Consider the following 16355-nt stretch of genomic DNA (forward strand, 5'->3'; position numbering starts at 1 on the left):
AATAAGGTCTGTAATATCCACTGAAATAGAGCAAATGCCACCATAGTGAGGAGGACTGTGACCAGGTGACAAATGTCTGTGTCTATTCAATATACCTGATGTCCAGGTACTCCCAGTTGATGGACAACTCCATGACCCCTTCAGATCTCTCTTATTAGGGTTCCTCATCTTTAAACTGTACGTTTATAGGAAGCTGCCTACATACATAAAGTCTCACCATTGGTCCATCTAGCTCAATAAATAAATAAATCTCTGCTTCCTTTCTCCATGCCATGCATGATTTTATAAACTTCTATCATGTCACCTCTTACCTTTTCTCTAAAACTAAAAAGCCCCAAATGTTGTATGCTTTCCTTATAGGGGAATTGCTCATTTTGCTTTCCCTTTTTCCAATTCCTCTTTATCTGGTCTTTTGATACCCGAGACGTCGTATTTATTTATGAGGAGTCATAGCTATATATCTTTCTGGAGCCACCTTGTTTCTGTGTTTGAAAGTTGTTTTGAATTGCTTGACACCTGAAAACAAGCCCTGGGTTGTTTCCAGGGATCCTCCAAAGACTGGAAGTCTTGCTTGGAGTTGCTACTCAAAATCTATCAGGCGGGTTTTTCTGGTTTTCATTTTGTGGAGCTGGCTGGATTTCAAGACAGACACTGGGGGGAAATAATCTAACCTCTGGGTTGGCACTGCCTTGACTTTGCAGAATTAGCAAAACGCTGACAGCCATGTCCCCAAAGTGCCTCTTTCTACTCTGCAATATTCTTTTTGAAGTGAAGCAACCAAAACTGTACACCGTATTCCAAATTAAGTTGCACCATACATTTGTATAGCGGCATAAATTAGAGTGTCAGACTAGGACTTGGGAGACGCAGGTTCAAATCCCTAAGTCAGCCATGAAGTTCTCGGGCCAATCGTTGCGTCTCAGCCTAAGCTACCTCACAAGGTGGTTGTGAAGATAAAATGGGGGGGGGGGGGTAAAAACTATACACACCATTTTGAGATCCTTGGAGAAAGGGGGAGATACAAATGCAATAGTGGATCTCTGGGGTTTCAGGCAGCGAGGGAGATGTCATCAAGGACTGAATGTGGGACCTTCTGCATGCAAGGTGCTCTGTCACAAAACCATGAAAGGGACTTGGAGTACAGAAGAATATTAGCAAGGGAGGAAGAAAGTAAGCAATGGATTGAGGAGTGTTTCACACAATAATGAATGTAAAACGAAACAGCAAAAAACCCAACAGCCTAGAATTTATTAAATCCTACTCTTGCCTGTTTAAAGCTGCTTCTTTTTCAAAGAAAACAAAACAAAACAACGCACTGCATTATAGTACTGACCTCAGCCCACAAAAGCAACTGCAGTTCGACGGCAGCATTCACCACAACGCCTGCCCTCTTACCCTCTCCCCAACTTTTAAAAAGAGTGGGTGCTCGGCAGCAGAACAAAACTCCATCCAGTAGGGAAGTAGGATCTTAGCATTGCAAGGGGCTGGATGACCCTCTGGGTTCCTTCCAACTCTAAAATTCTATAATGCTTTGTTGCTATTTCCATTTTTATGGAGAAAATGATAAACAGAGAAATGGAAATAGGCATCTTCTTCCTTATGAGGTGATGGCAGCAGCTGTGGCAGTCTCCACAATCCCTTCTCTCTCTCTCTCTCTCTCTCTCTCTCTCTCTCTCTCTCTCTCTCTCTCCCCATAGTGGGCAAGTTAAGTTCTTGACATTTCCACATTGCTGAGAGAGAGAGAGAGAGAGAGAGAGAGAGAGAGAGAGAGAGAGTCCTCATGCACTTCTGTGTTTTAATGTGAATTTCTCCTAATATACACCTTTTGTGTGGAATTTCCCCTAATGAAATGCATTTTTGTATCTTATCTTGTACGCATTTTATGAGCATTTTACCCTAATCAAAGAATCAAAGAATCATAGAATGTATGAATATTTGTACAGGTAACGCACAACTTGCATGCATTTAAATTGTGCATATTTGGCTTTACGCATTTGGGGGGAGAGAATAAAGGAAAAAATTAAAGGGAATGTAAAAGGGGCGGGGTTGCAGGGAAAATGCACCATTGAACACAATTTGCTTTGACTAATACCCAAATTTGACTTTACACACGATCCCCAGAACAGAACTCTTGAGTCAATTGAGAGTTGACTGTACACGTTATGTTGGCATTGCAAAATTATGGGGGAGTGCAAATATCAATGGATGGCTGTGTTTTGGTTCACAACTTGTTTCAGCAAGTGTGAATTAAATAGATTCATCTTTACATGCAAATTGAATTGGATTTTTCCTCATCCCTAGAATATAACCAGGATGGAAAAAGAGTGTCCCTTCTCCCCTGTCCTTCAAACATTTTACATGAGGGATTGTCAACGTTTTTTGAGCCAGTGACACATTTTGATTTTTGAGAGAGTGCCAATCAGAAAATGGCTGCAATGGGGAGCATGGCATAACACAAAATTAGCATGCAACCATAATGAAGCTTTTCTCATAATGGAGAAAAGTCTTAACTTGTTGAATTTCTGCCTAGAAAATAAGACAGGAACAGGAAAAGTGAATTAAAGGGCAGGGGGAAACAGCAGCTCTTTCAGACACTGTGGGTTCTTATTACATGGTGTCCAAAAAACTCATTCATTAGTCACAGCTCTGACTTCACTCACTGGCAAAAAAACCCCCACACATGCGGAAGCAACCAGGCTCGATCCTTTCACAGAAATTGTTTGGATGGGTACCTGCACATTTTGATTCCTAACTTTCTTTCTTAGAGGGATAGAGACTAACCCTGTTTTTAAATGGAAGCCTCTTGCCTGGGGGTTTCAAGGAAGGCTTTTACAGGCCCCATCGCACTTGTGGGTGCCAGGTTGACAACACCTCTTTCTCCTCCTAAATTGCAGTGACTGCGGCTCCAGTGAGGATGGATGGGAATATTTAACCCTTTCCTCACCCACATAATCACTGCCCCCCTCCAACATGTGCAGACTGCCCCCTCTGCCACAGGGTGATGTATGTCTGAGTGCAGAGTTGCTCTTCTGCTTCTAGGTTCAGAACAGAACAGCAACCATCGGGTTAAACGGTCCACATTTGGAAGCCATCTTGAAGCAGCTCAGCACGAAAGGCAAAAATGCCCAAGTCATAATTAAATGTGTGAAAGACAAGAGAAAACCATTGTGATTTTGACTCAAGGGAAAAGACTGTGCCTCCAGGCAGGCCTTCTGCACACTCTGCCCAGAGTGTCTCTGTGCAATAATTTGCAGCCAGCTGATACCAGGCTGATGCCTGCAAGCTGCATGTACAGTCTTTTATATATATATATATATATATATATATATATATATATATATATATATATGGTTTTGGTGTCCTCGGGTGTCTTCCCGTGTAAAAGTTGGGGTGTCTAGGCGACGTTTCGACGAGGTCTCACTCGTCATCTTCAGGCTGGTGCTTTCGGCTTCTTGTTACTGGAACAGAGCGGGATCTCAATGTTTGAGTTCCTATAAATACTGTAGAGGGGGTGTGGTGTCTAGCCTCCAATGTTCTGGGCAGAGAGGAAGTTCCCAGGCTAGTGTGCCTTTTCTTCTTTTGTTCCTTAATTACTTGAGAGATACCTTGAGTGATTTCTTGAGTGATATCCTGAGTACCACTTAGGTGGGTCATTAGGTGTGGATTAGTTGCTAAAGTCTTTGTGTCTTGACCTCTTGAACTTTGTGAAGAGTTTTCCTGAGAAGATGGCTGTATTGCACTTAGTTGTGCTTTGGCTTGGCTTCGTGTATAGGGGCGAGCTGTGGTTTTGTGGCTTGTGTCAGCCAGATCTGTGTAGGGATTGCAGGGGGGTGCAGCATCCGGAGGTGCCACCATGGATTGGCTACTGGATGGTGTCAGTAATTCATCTGTGGAGAGGGTCTGGGTTTGGGTCTGGTGTGGTTGATTGGTGTTGGCGTTCTGTGTGCCTCTGGATCTGGTGTCAGTTTTTGTGGGGAGGGCTAATTTCCAGATGTCTGGCAAGCGGGATGTGTCGTCACGCTTGTTCATGTTGTGAGGGTGTTTCTCTATCTCGATGGCTTCCATGATTATTCTCTTGTGGTGATGTTCCGTGTTAAAGAAGAAAAAACTTCCTCTCTTTTCCAACACATGAAAGAAACAGGACACGAAATTAATTTTGCAGATTCCAAATTGCTCTTTAACACGGAACATCAACAAAAGAAGAAAAGGCACACTAGCCTGGGAACTTCCTCTCTGCCCAGAACATTGGAGGCTAGACACCACACCCCCTCTACAGTATTTATAGGAACTCAAACATTGAGATCCCGCTCTGTTCCAGTAACAAGAAGCCGAAAGCACCAGCCTGAAGATGACGAGTGAGACCTCGTCGAAACGTCGCCTAGACACCCCAACTTTTACACGGGAAGACACCCGAGGACACCAAAACCTGCATTCCTGTACCCGTGAAAATCTACGAAAGCAAATATATATATATATATATATATTAAAAATTATTGTTTATTAAAGGCACCCTAGCCCCCCTGGAGATTCAAGCCCCGTACCTGCCACTTCACCTTGACTTCAGGTCAAGCCTAGAGGTCTGCTAACCCTACGCTGGAATGCCTAAGACGCCACAGATAGCGTCAAGAGCACAAATCATCCTGAATGAAATTTACAATACCCTTGCAAAGGCACCTGAAAAGGAAGTCTGAGCTGCTACCACCGACTCCTGTGACATGCAACTGATTAAACATGCCCTTCTTGAGATGCTTTTTGGGGTGTCTCCAAATCCTTCTGCAATTGGCTCTTCACCCCCAACCATTTGAAGCACACCTTCTGCTCTGCCTCTTACCTGGTCTTCATCCACTGCTTTACACCTGGGGTCCATCCTGCTGTCCTTTGTTACTGCTGGAAAACTGGAGGAGTTCTGTTCCTTGGAGTGGTCCTAGGAGATCAAAAGAAGCAGAGACGTTTGAATGCAAATGTGCAACTGCCCAAGGCCAAACTCCTTCACTTTAGTTGCCGGTTTCCACCCTGGCTGGCTAGCAGAAGGACCTTGTTTAATCCCGGCAACAGCCCTGTGACTGGCTTCTAAGGTCACCCAGTAAGAGCCATGGCCCGAGTGGGTATTTTAATCCTGGTCTTTCAGTTCCTAGTCTGACACTCTTAACCATAACACCACATAATAGACTGAGTTGTCCTCAACAAACCTGACTATGAAACAGTGCAAAAACTCAATAGGTTTTAATTAACCCTTTATCTTTGCTAGAGTCAATAATGCCTGCCAATTTCTCGTTAAATCTGACATAATCCCTTAAACTGGTCATTTAGGCAAACTACCACATTTTCACTCTGTCCAGTCACTAGCAGTCGGTATCACTCCTGATCTTTTTTACACATTTTACACAGCGAACCGGAAGTGGCCAAAAAAGGGGGCACAGCAAGAAGGAGCAGGTTTATGTGTGCTCTGCTGTTACATTTTTGAATGCTATTTAGTTAATATATATTTTTCTTACAATTTTTCCTTTAATATGCACATTTTTCTACACATTACTCAAAGAGCTGCATTGCAAATTTCAGAGGTGTGTGAACTTGGGAGGAGAGCACAGTTTGGGTTCATGTACTGTTTTGGAAATGGAAAACCAGATAGATGAAGATAACAATTAAATGTCCTACCCTAATTAAAAGTGGTTAAAACAAATTACAGTTCTAGGAATTGGGCAGGTCCCGAAAACACACATCTCATGTGTCACAGTTAAACTACAGTTTAAACTGTAGTTTTGCTACACACATAGTTAAACTATAAACTATAATGCAGGGTTAAACTGTGGAACTGGCTCCGCAGGAGGCAGTGATGGCCATCAACTTGGATGGCTTTAAAAAAGAATTAGATAATTCATGGAGGAGAAGACTATCAATGAAGCAGAGCAGAGCAATGGCTCTGCTCTGCTTCATGGTTGGAGGCTGTATGGTTCTGAATGCCAGCTGCTGGAATCCACAAGGGCAGAGGGGACTGTTCTTGCACCCAGGATCTGGGTGGCCACTGTGAGAACAGGATGCTGGACTAGACGGGCCACTGGACCAAGTCCAGCAGGGCTCTTCTTGTGTTCTTATGTCAAAGAAGTGTGTCTCCAGCAATTGCAAAGTGCTATACAATGAAGCTGCCAGACACACCTCTTTGGGGAGGGAATTCCATAACCTAGGGGCTGCCACCAAAAAGGCCCTCTCCTGGGCCACCCCCTCAAACTTCTGGTGGCAACCAAGAGGACCCCCTTTGCCAGTCTTAACACAAGAGAGTTTGTAGGGAATGAGGCACTCTCTCCAATATTTGGGGCATGCAGATATTAAAATGTGAAGCCAGCTGGATTCCTCTACCAGCCCTCATTGTGATGCTGTTGTGCATAAGGCCCATGCTGCTGGAGTCTGCACCAACAAGAGCCTCTTCCCCAGGCCTTGGGGAGCGAGCATGCTCAACTCATGCCACTGAAACAACGTCTGGACCCCAGGCAAAGTCCAAGGAAGCTACTGCCAAATGTTCTCATGGAGGGCAGCAATCTATTCAGAAGCTCTGTCTGCAGCTACCGCATACCAAAGTCATGGACTCAAAGAACTGTAGAGCTGGAAGAGACCCCAAGGGTCATCTTGTCCAACTCCCTTGTAATGTAGAAATCCTGCCCACAGCCGTCCCTGGGTGGGCTCAAACCACCAATCTTTGGGTTAACAGCCAAGTGCCCTGACCCATTGAGAGTCACCTGTTAACCAACCACTTCAATAGCTTCGTCAAGCGGGCTTTGCTTCATTAACCTGACAGCAGGGTGAGCCTCAGGAAGCTGATACAAATTGCTGGGGCATGATGGTCTGAAAGGGGCCTCGGTTACCTTGCATAATTTTAATGTAATTCTTAACAATATATGCATTTCCTGTTCAACGCCACACAATTCTGAACAAAGACTTGCAAAGTTCTTCCGTTAACCAAGCATCTCCGACTCTCTATGAACGTTCGCTCATGTACTTTGACGGTACGGCAACGCAGCCTCACCATATTATGTGCAGTGTGTTTGCATGGTTTTCGTATGCGAACATCGTGTGAATGCAACACTGTTGCTGGGCGATACACGTTCGTGTTTTGCTACGCACACAAGTTTAACGTTTGAATTATACAGTTAGTTCAGCAACGGCCGTGCGGGCGATGATACTACTGAAATTAGTCATAAGGATATGAATAGTCTCAAGAAATATTATCATACTTATTACTAATAAAAATGAGAGCAAGCATTTATTTTATATCCTGTGTAATGATTTAGAACTGCTCCACCCTTTGTTTTGTTTTCACCGTGGCCTGAACTGCCTATTGGTCATCCAGGTGACCACTGGGACTGGAGAAGATAAGGGAAGTGGATGAGCCTGATTAATATAATAATAATATAATATAGTATAATAATAATATGATATTATAATATAATATAATATAATATAATATAATATAATATAATATAATAATATAATATAATACAGTGGTACCTCAGGTTATATATGCTTCAGGTTACAGACTCCGCTAACCCAGAAATAATGCTTCAGGTTAAGAACTTTGCTTTAGGATGAGAACAGAAATTGTGCTCCGGCGGCGTGGCAGCAGCAGGAGGCCCCATTAGCTAAAGTGGTGCTTCAGGTTAAGAACAGTTTCAGGTTAAGTATGGACCTCCGGAATGAATTAAGTACTTAACCTGAGGTACCACTGTATAATATAATAGCAATTTACTATTTATACCCTGCCCATCTGGCTGGGTTTTCCCAGCCACTCTGGGCTGCTCCCAACATAATATTAAAAACACGATAAAACATCAAACATTAAAAACTTCCTTAAACAGGGCTGCCTTCAGATGTCTTCTAAAAGTCAGATAGTTATTTATTTCCTTGACATCTGATGGGAGGGCATTCCACAGGGAGGGTGCCACTACTGAGAAGGCCCTCTGTCTGATGGCACACTCAGGTCCTCCACCAGAGACCTTGCATCATGCTCCATGTTCAGAGACTATTATCAGAAGCTGATCACCAGAAGCAGGGCCTTTTAGATGCTGGATATGGAACACCCTCCCTGCTAGGGAGGCTCAGTCAGTTGCTTCACATATAGGCAAAGCTTGCTCCTTTTTGGAAAGCTTTTTGGGGAGGATGGGAGCTCCAGATGTGTTCACACAGTCCTTTTTTATATAAATAATTTTTATTAAATTTCCAATTAACAAACCAATCATATCACATTAATTCCAAATTATACCAATACACAATAAACTCCAAATATTTAGCCGAATTTTAAATTTTTGTTGGGGGTACCCATGCTTCGAGTTCAGAAAGGGTCCAATCATCTCATATTTCTGCTGCTTTGATGTTCACAAATCCCATCTTTCCATCTCTTTGTTGTTATCCTTTACAAATCCCATCTTCCAATCTTCTTGTTGTTATTTTTCTTCTTAATAACCTCTGAGTTATCTCCACAAGCGAGTTGAAGCAAACATTATTATAGTCCTGTGTGGGTTTTCATGCTGATCCAAAAGTCCTGTTCAAACGGCACGCGTCATTCCGACAGTTCCCATAAAATGCAGTCTAAGCGTCTGCTCATTAACTTTCCAAACCAGTTGCTCCATAAATCAGCCTTTCCAGGGGAGTTGTTGCCAATTCAACCTTGGAATTCAGATATGATAACAAAACCGTAGCACCTCTCCCCCTTTGACTGTAAATCTTGCAACCAAGTCTGTCTCATAATGGCGGTTCCCAATTAGAACTGCGTCACACCAAAAGCCTTTTGTTTCCTTTTCAGATCTTCCGCAAAACAAAGCCTTTGGTTAATAATTTTGTTTCCACACAGTTTATTTTCCCATCTCACTTGCTATCAATCATGTGGCAGTTCTTCTTGGGGGGGGGGGTTGTTAGGTAAATCATATTAAAAAAGAGAAAAGTCCCCCCCTTTCCGATCCGTTTCAACATACCGACATAGCTGTGATTCTTTGATGTAGTCTTCTGTTCAGTCCAACCCGTCACTCAGCTTCTCAGTGGTCGATTTAATTAGCAATCAGTACAGCCTTTCCTTCGCTCGAAACATGTGCATTTACTCTTCTCGAATTATTTATCTTGAGCAATGCAACCAGGATCGCCATTAGAAGTAGCGTCCAGGAGATCCAAAAACTCACTCAAGGGCTTTCCGTCCAGTGCCCCCACCCCCTCCTTCTTTTGAACTCGTGGGTGATTTATTGGCAACTGCGCATGAGGCAGCGTCTCCCCATCCCCTGGGGAGATCCAGGGAGGCTGATTTACTCCCATCGTCAGCCTCTTAATTACCTCGTGTGAGCCGGAGAGATGGTATTGTCGGCCATCTTCCAAAGTGCCCCTAGAGGCCCCCCGTGTTCACACAGTCCTATCTACTGTGCATTCACTGCCCTTCCGCTTCTGGGTATTTAATCAATCCCCTTTCACACAACGTTATGCTTACGTATCCTGTGCTTTGTATAAAATGCTACTGTTGGAGCGGTTCCTAATTCACCTCCAGCCAAGGTGTGAAACATCTTTGCAGATGGTAAAGACAGCCCTGTCCTTCAACGTTCCCTGGGATATACACAAAGAGAAATGAATTTGACACTAGTTAAGCTGTGCTGATGTGAACAGCTGGGGTGGCGGGAGGCTATGAAACACACGGGATGGAGGGGGGGGCAACTGCACTGCATTTTAAGGCAGCAATGTGAACACACACACACACACACCCGAGGAAGGTTTGGATCGTCTTTAATTGATTTGATTGCTTTGGCTATGTATCTTTATGATGCTATGAGCCACTTTGAGCAGCTTCTGGGTTCAAAACAGCAGGGAATAAAAGAGGGAAATGTCTGCAACTGAAGGTGATTGGGGGGAATAAAGGCACTAATAGCAGGAAGTTATCAGAATATGTAACATTTGGGGGGCATATTAGAAAGGGAAGGCACCCTCATCTGCTCACCTACAGGAACAAATGGTAAATGTTACTCCAATAGGTCTCTGCGTGACCACCCCAAGCTGGCTGGGGCCGCTGGGGAGGCGGTTGGGGTCCAACACATCTGGGTGGGGGCTGCCTGGTATCTACTCTTATAGTAAAGCAAGGGGACAGGATCCAGCAGACAGGGTTATATTATTTGTTTTATTTATTTAATAAAATACCTACATCGCTTGGCTGCAAAACCTCAAAGCTGTTTACAAAGAGAATGAAACGACAAAATTATCAGTGAAAACCCAGAAAACAACTATTTAAAACATTCAAAAGATAAAATCAGCAATCAACTAAAATCAGATTTTAAAAATACATCCACATTCTACACGTCTAGGTAGGCTTGTCTAAACAAAAATGTTTTAAACAAGTGCCGGAAATGCATTATAGATGCATTCCCATTCCTTGACGACGAGTTACCTGTAGGATCTACCGGTACTCTGTTGTACCTCCATCTGCCAGCACAACACAACTTCTCTTACTTTCCCTGCCCCCACTTCACATCTCCACCTTATTTCCCATTAGTTCCTTCCTTCCTAATTATAACCTAAATATTAAAACAAAGTTTTAAAAACAGAATTACTGGAACGGAAATGCCCCCAGAGCTTGTCGTATTCATGCTATCTGTTTGCTATTTATCTGCAGATTTTAAAACCACTTCAAAGACCTAAGCTACCCAAGCACTGTACAATTAGATAAGAATAAAGATAAAATATAAAAGGTTACCAGCTCACTAAACTAAAGGTAACACCGTGAAACGATTCATACAGTTTATATTCCATAAAATGACTGGGTCACACTTCAGGAGAAGCCTTCTTAGAAAATAATGTCTTCATTAGCTATCTAAATGCCACAATGCTTGCCTAATTTCAGTTGGCAATTTATCCCAGATGGATGGAGTTGCAATACTAAAAGCCCATTTTCAAAGCACAAATGAAGCACACCTCTGGGACATACAGTACTCTCAACCAGTGTTCAAAATTAGCCAGATGCCAGGCACATTTTGCTACTCGCATGGGTTCAATTGAAACTATAGGGTGATTTCAGGGCACCAGGCTGGCAAGCACAGTTTAAAAACCTCTGTGCCTTACTCCATAGTTAATTTGTTGTTTAGTCATGTCCGACTCTTCATGACCCCATGGACCAGAGCACGCCAGGCACTCCTGTCTTCCACTGCCTCCCGCAGTTTGGTCAAACTCATGTTGGTAGCTTCGAGAACACTGTCCAACCATCTCGTCTTCTGTTGTGCCCTTGTGCATTTACCTTCTCCCGCCACAGCGGTACCTATTTATCTACTTGCACTGGTGTGCTTTCGAACTGCTAGGTTGGCAGGAACTGGGACAGAGCAATGGGAGCTCACCCCATTCTGGGGATTCAAACCACTGACCAAGTGGCTCAGTGGACTACCCGCCCCCTTGTAACAATACATAAAACATAGAGAAAGAAACACTCAGTCCATACTCAGAGCCATTCCCTGCCCACATTACTGGCTCCTGTTTGCAAAGGGGGCTGAGATGCCTCACATTTCCAAGCCAGACTTTGGTGTTTGGTCCTTCTTGGCGGGGGGCGGGGGGCGGGGAGATAGAACAAAGCTTTTCATCCCCCTTAAGGAGGGTAGAGCACATATGATTCTATACTCAGCATGAACTCACCTTAAGGTACCAGAGTTGTTGTCTTAAAAATTAAAAATGTTGGGATGCAAATTGTAAATGTCCCAGTTGTACATGGACTGGTTGGTTCAGAGGAGTTGGTGGGAGACACCAGACAGGGAACCCCCAGGGAAACAAGGCTCAGAACTAGGCCTCCTAAAGAGAGTTTCTGGCTCTGGTTTGTTTCCTTGAATAAAGAATTAACTTCACTGGCCTCAGATTATTTGTTGTTTTGTCGGTGACCTACGCCTCACTCCAACCCTGACAATAAACCTCAGGGTGCAGCTAGCAATACCCAGAGGGACAGGATATGAAGGAGCACTGTGGGTGTGGATGTCTATCATGAAAGATTGTGGACGTGAGCTGTAGCCACAGCTGCTGATATGATATGGGGACAGAACCAGGAAGAACACCAGGCAGTTGGGTCCAGCTGGTAGCAGCAAATGAAATTCTCTTCTGCGCCTTGGTCTTCCTGCATTACTCAGATTCTTCACCTACACAACTCTAGATCAAACTAACATGCCTTTTATTAGGGCTTACTTGCAGGCAGACACACATACACCCTCCATAAGAGCACAAAGGCAGTCCCAGTTTTAACTTGGCCAAGGCTAATTATCTTGCTTTTGCAGAAACCCACGCCTTCGCTGGGCAGGAGTGATAAAAAAGGAGGTTGTGGCAGCAGCTTCCAAGCGGACTTTTGTTTAGGAGTTGGAAGGCCTTGCCTGCCAGGCCAGAAATCCCATTGAATGCCCCTCAGTGGCATCCTCCAGGGCAACGCAGAAGCCACAAGAGGACAGAACAGATTCCTCTTTCAGACTTGCCCATGGGAATGGAAACCAGCAGTGTTTGATCTCTTCCAGCTACTAACAACAAGGCAGAGCAAGGCAAGAGCTGGCCTTGCTCCCTTCTGCATTGCCTCCCAAGTCCCAGGAAAGGCAAAGCTGGCAAAACACATGGCTAGGCTGTCCTGATGAGACCACTACAACTGAGGGTTTGGGTGGTGATTTCTGTTCTATTCTAGAGAAACTAATGAAGCTGCACCACTGGAGAGAATGCTGAGGAACATCTGCACGTGAGTGCTTTTCTTCCATTTTTCACGTATAACAACATGTCATTGCGGTACACAGAAGCCATATTTGGTCTGGTTTGTCTGGTGCACAATAGTTCCTTTGGTGTCATGACCCTTATTTTGACAATGCATCAGGAGAAGGTGAAGAACAAAGAATTGGTTCACTTCAAGTCTCTCCAGGAGAGAAAGTTTTTAAGCAGAGATTGGATGGCCAACTGTCATGGATGCTTTAGCTGAGATTCCTGCATTTCAGGGGGTTGGACTAGATGACCCTTGGGGTCCCTTTCAACTCTACCATTCCATGTTTCTAGATTTCTATAGACTAGAAAGAGAGCCCAAGAGTAGCCCTGAACAGCACTGACCAATTGCATCCAGTATTCCAGCCACATTCCTTCTCAGAAAAGGATGCGCTTTCAAAAACCACCCGTCACAACCTGCTCTTCTAATGCGCTCTTTATGGGGCTGCCCTTGAATATATTGTTTCATGTTTGTATTCAGGAGTCGCAGGCAGGCGGCGTGCTGAATGTCACCCCCCCCTCGTGATGACACCCCGGGTGGTCTGCACCCACCACACACCCCTTCCTATGCCTCTGCTGCAGCTTGCCTCATCCCAGACCATTGAGCATGCTGGCTAGCGCTGACGGGAATTGGTTCCCCAAACACCTGGAGGGCAGAAGGTTGGGGGAGTGTTCCTCAGACCTGGGCCCCAAATGTTGTTGGACTATAGCTCTCATCATCATGGCTGGGAATGGTGAGTTGTAGTGCTACAACAGCTGGGGAGCCAATATTAGGGTTGCCATATGTCTGGGAAATCCTGGACATGTCTCCTTTGGAGGGCCTACATGCCCATCCGGGGGGATTTTTACAATTTTAAGCAAATACCCAGGTATGTAGGGGTTTTTTAAAAGTGTGTGCGTGCACGTAGGCTTGTGGTTGAGTGACCTGGGTTCTGTTTCTGTCTTGGGCTCTGTTTTGGGTTTGGCAGCAGTGGACAGCCAGGGGCCGAGAAGGGTGATCACCCAAAAAAAGGTCAAGAACAATTTTTGTCTAGATTTTTACCTCTGGAAATATTGAAACCCTAGCCAACACTGAATAAATTAAATGAAGCTAGTAATTAATTGAGCTTCCTGTAAACCTCTAAGGAAAGCATGTGGGTGGTTCCTTTAGGAAAACTCATAAAAATTAATTGCACCTCTCATCTGTGAGCTAAATATATGCAATCACCAAAGTTATTAGGGATTACTGGTTTCCCTGGTATCATTTGTTCTCACACTTTAATCTTTTAGAGTACCGGTACATCCATCGCTGCCTTCATCCACTTCAAACATACGGTCTTCAAACAAAAACATCTTGAAGGTCCCAGGCCACAGAGAGGTTAGGCTGGCCTCAACCAGAGCCAGGGCTTTTTCGGCTGTAGCTCCGATCTAGTGGAACGCTCTGTCACAAGAGACTAGGGCCCTGCGGGACTTGATCTCTTTCCGCAAGGCCTGCAAGACAGAGCTGTTCCACCAGGCCTTTGGCCAAGGCACAGCCTAATTCCCGCCTTTGGCAATCCTCACATAACTTCTAGCCCAATGGTTGCCATTAATTTGATTGGAATTAATTTTATAATGAAATGATTTTAGAATGCTTTATCATTTTACTGTTGTTAGCCGATCTGAGCCCAGCTTCGGCTGGGGAGGGCGGGATATAAATAAAATTTATTATTATTATATGATAAAACTGCTCTTGCCTGGGCAAGTTCTAGGTACTTTCCAGACATTCTTGGACTCTCAAAACGTTTCTCTCTGAACTGGAATTACAACGGCCCTGCAGAAACAATCTGCAATGGTTCCAGTAGCTCAGGGATAGCCAACATACTGTCCAGATGTTGAGACTACAACTCCCATTATCTCTGACCCTTTGATAATGCTGGCTGGCTACTGCAGCTGTTGAGAGTTGTAGTCCAGTAACATCTGGAGAGCACCCCTGCAGTAGCCGTTTAGTCACCTGTATGCCTAGAGGAGGGAGGCAACATCGTTGCCCTAATGCAGAGAGGTTACCTGCACAAATTGGATCAATCATCATTTACCTTCTTGCTAGGAAGCTCTAGAAGCAGAAGTTGTGAAATGGAGATTTAAGGAACTGTAAGGGAAATCCACAACAGTGCACCTGTTCCAAAACAGATAGTATTGTTGCCACCCCAATCTCTGAGTGGTACGAGATGCCAGGAGCTCCTGGAACTTACCCAGGGTTCATGCTTCCTTTTGGAAATGAGGCACAGCGGCGACTGTGGTGTCTTTATAATATATGGTTTATTTACAAATATATACAGGGGGTTTTTTAGCCGGAACTCAGCTCCAGCACCTCTCCAGTGGACGCCATTGCCATTCTAAGAGAACGAGGGAAGCATTCATGGTGATCTCTGATACCTCTTTTTTTTTGGGGGGGGGGAGAATCAGTGCATATATACAGCCTGAGCCTACGATGCAGCGCCTCATAGAATCAACACCCCAAAGGGGTCTTGTTTCTCCCATAGCCGTAGCCTCAGATTCAAACATTGTTCTGTCTCCGTTTTCTCCCAGCTTGCTGCTTTACACCTAGCTCACCTCACTGCCCTCTCCCAACTCTCACCTTTGTCTTTTTCTAACTGCTAGCCAGTTGATGGGGAGAGCAACCATTTGCCATCTCACACAAAGCCTCTTTCCTTTGTTTCCCTTAATGGCCCATCACCCAAGTGATCACCTCAACAGAGGAAGCCAGCCTGGCTTATATTTTAACACTTTCTGGATCCAGGGGTTAGAAGGAGCTCTCATACAGCCTACTCCCCCCACCAAAAAACCCCCCAACTCATAACACTATGTTTGTAGTGCAGATGTGTCCAGTGAGTCACTAGAGCCAGAATGGGGACACTATGGCCCTCCAGATGTTGTGGAACTATACCTCACCCCATAACTGGCCATGCTGGCTGTGGAGGATCAAACCATCCAGGGGCCACTTCCAGGGTTCCTCCAGACAGCCTGCTTATTGAGCATTCACCCTGATTCGCTTGTGCAAAGCTTAGGAGGAGTCAATGTCTGGTCTTTAGTGTGCATTTGTTCCAGTTGGTTTGTGGGGAGGAGTTTTCCTCCTGACTTTCACACAGGTGATTTTCACACATGTCTTCCCATTCATAAGTTGTTTATTATCCCTGACCCTTTCCTAAATGGGAAAAGTCCATTTTTAAAAAAGAAAAGGAAAATTGGATTTGCTGCACCAGGCTACTTTAATTGCACAAATGTAAATTTCTGGTATGTGGCTGAATCTCTCCCACAAAATACTGGCAATCAGAAGGTGATACAGGTTGGAGGAAGCAACATCTGCAAGGAAGTCCTGTGCTTTTACCCCAGTTCTTAACCCATCCCTATTCTGAGAGCGCAGCATTTCAAGACACAGGATTTGGCTCATCATTTGCATTACACAAGCGAGCTCAAACTACTGACACAAGAACTTTTCCTATCCCCACAGGCAAAGATTTCAAAATGGAAACCAGATAAATTTATCCCGTGACACCTTTCTGACTTCTGGGGTGGTACCAACATGACTCATAGAAAGGCAGTTCCACAATAGCCTTCATAAGAGTCACAGCATCATTTCCAAGAGACCATAGAATTAGGCAACTGATCCCCTTGAA

The 16355-nt window shown here is 44.5% G+C and overlaps 1 protein-coding gene across 3 annotated transcripts in view; it reads right to left on the reverse strand.

Annotated features, from left to right (window-relative positions):
- The window catches only part of FA2H (fatty acid 2-hydroxylase), a 67647-nt gene that overhangs the window by 34045 nt on the left and 17247 nt on the right, over positions 1 to 16355 (reverse strand). For 2 of the 3 annotated variants that reach the window (XR_014567271.1, XM_083751481.1), the window contains exon 2: positions 4832 to 4924. Coding sequence is in view for 2 of the 3 variants with exons in the window: in XM_083751481.1 (XP_083607607.1) it covers positions 4832 to 4924 (93 nt within the window). In the remaining variant the exon portion in view is untranslated. The remainder of the gene's footprint in view (positions 1 to 4831; positions 4925 to 16355) is intronic. The other variant, XM_083751482.1, reaches the window with a different exon arrangement.

The sequence above is a fragment of the Podarcis gaigeae genome (genome assembly GCF_964106915.1).
Source record: "Podarcis gaigeae genome assembly, chromosome: 8".
Lineage (NCBI taxonomy): Eukaryota > Metazoa > Chordata > Lepidosauria > Squamata > Lacertidae > Podarcis > Podarcis gaigeae.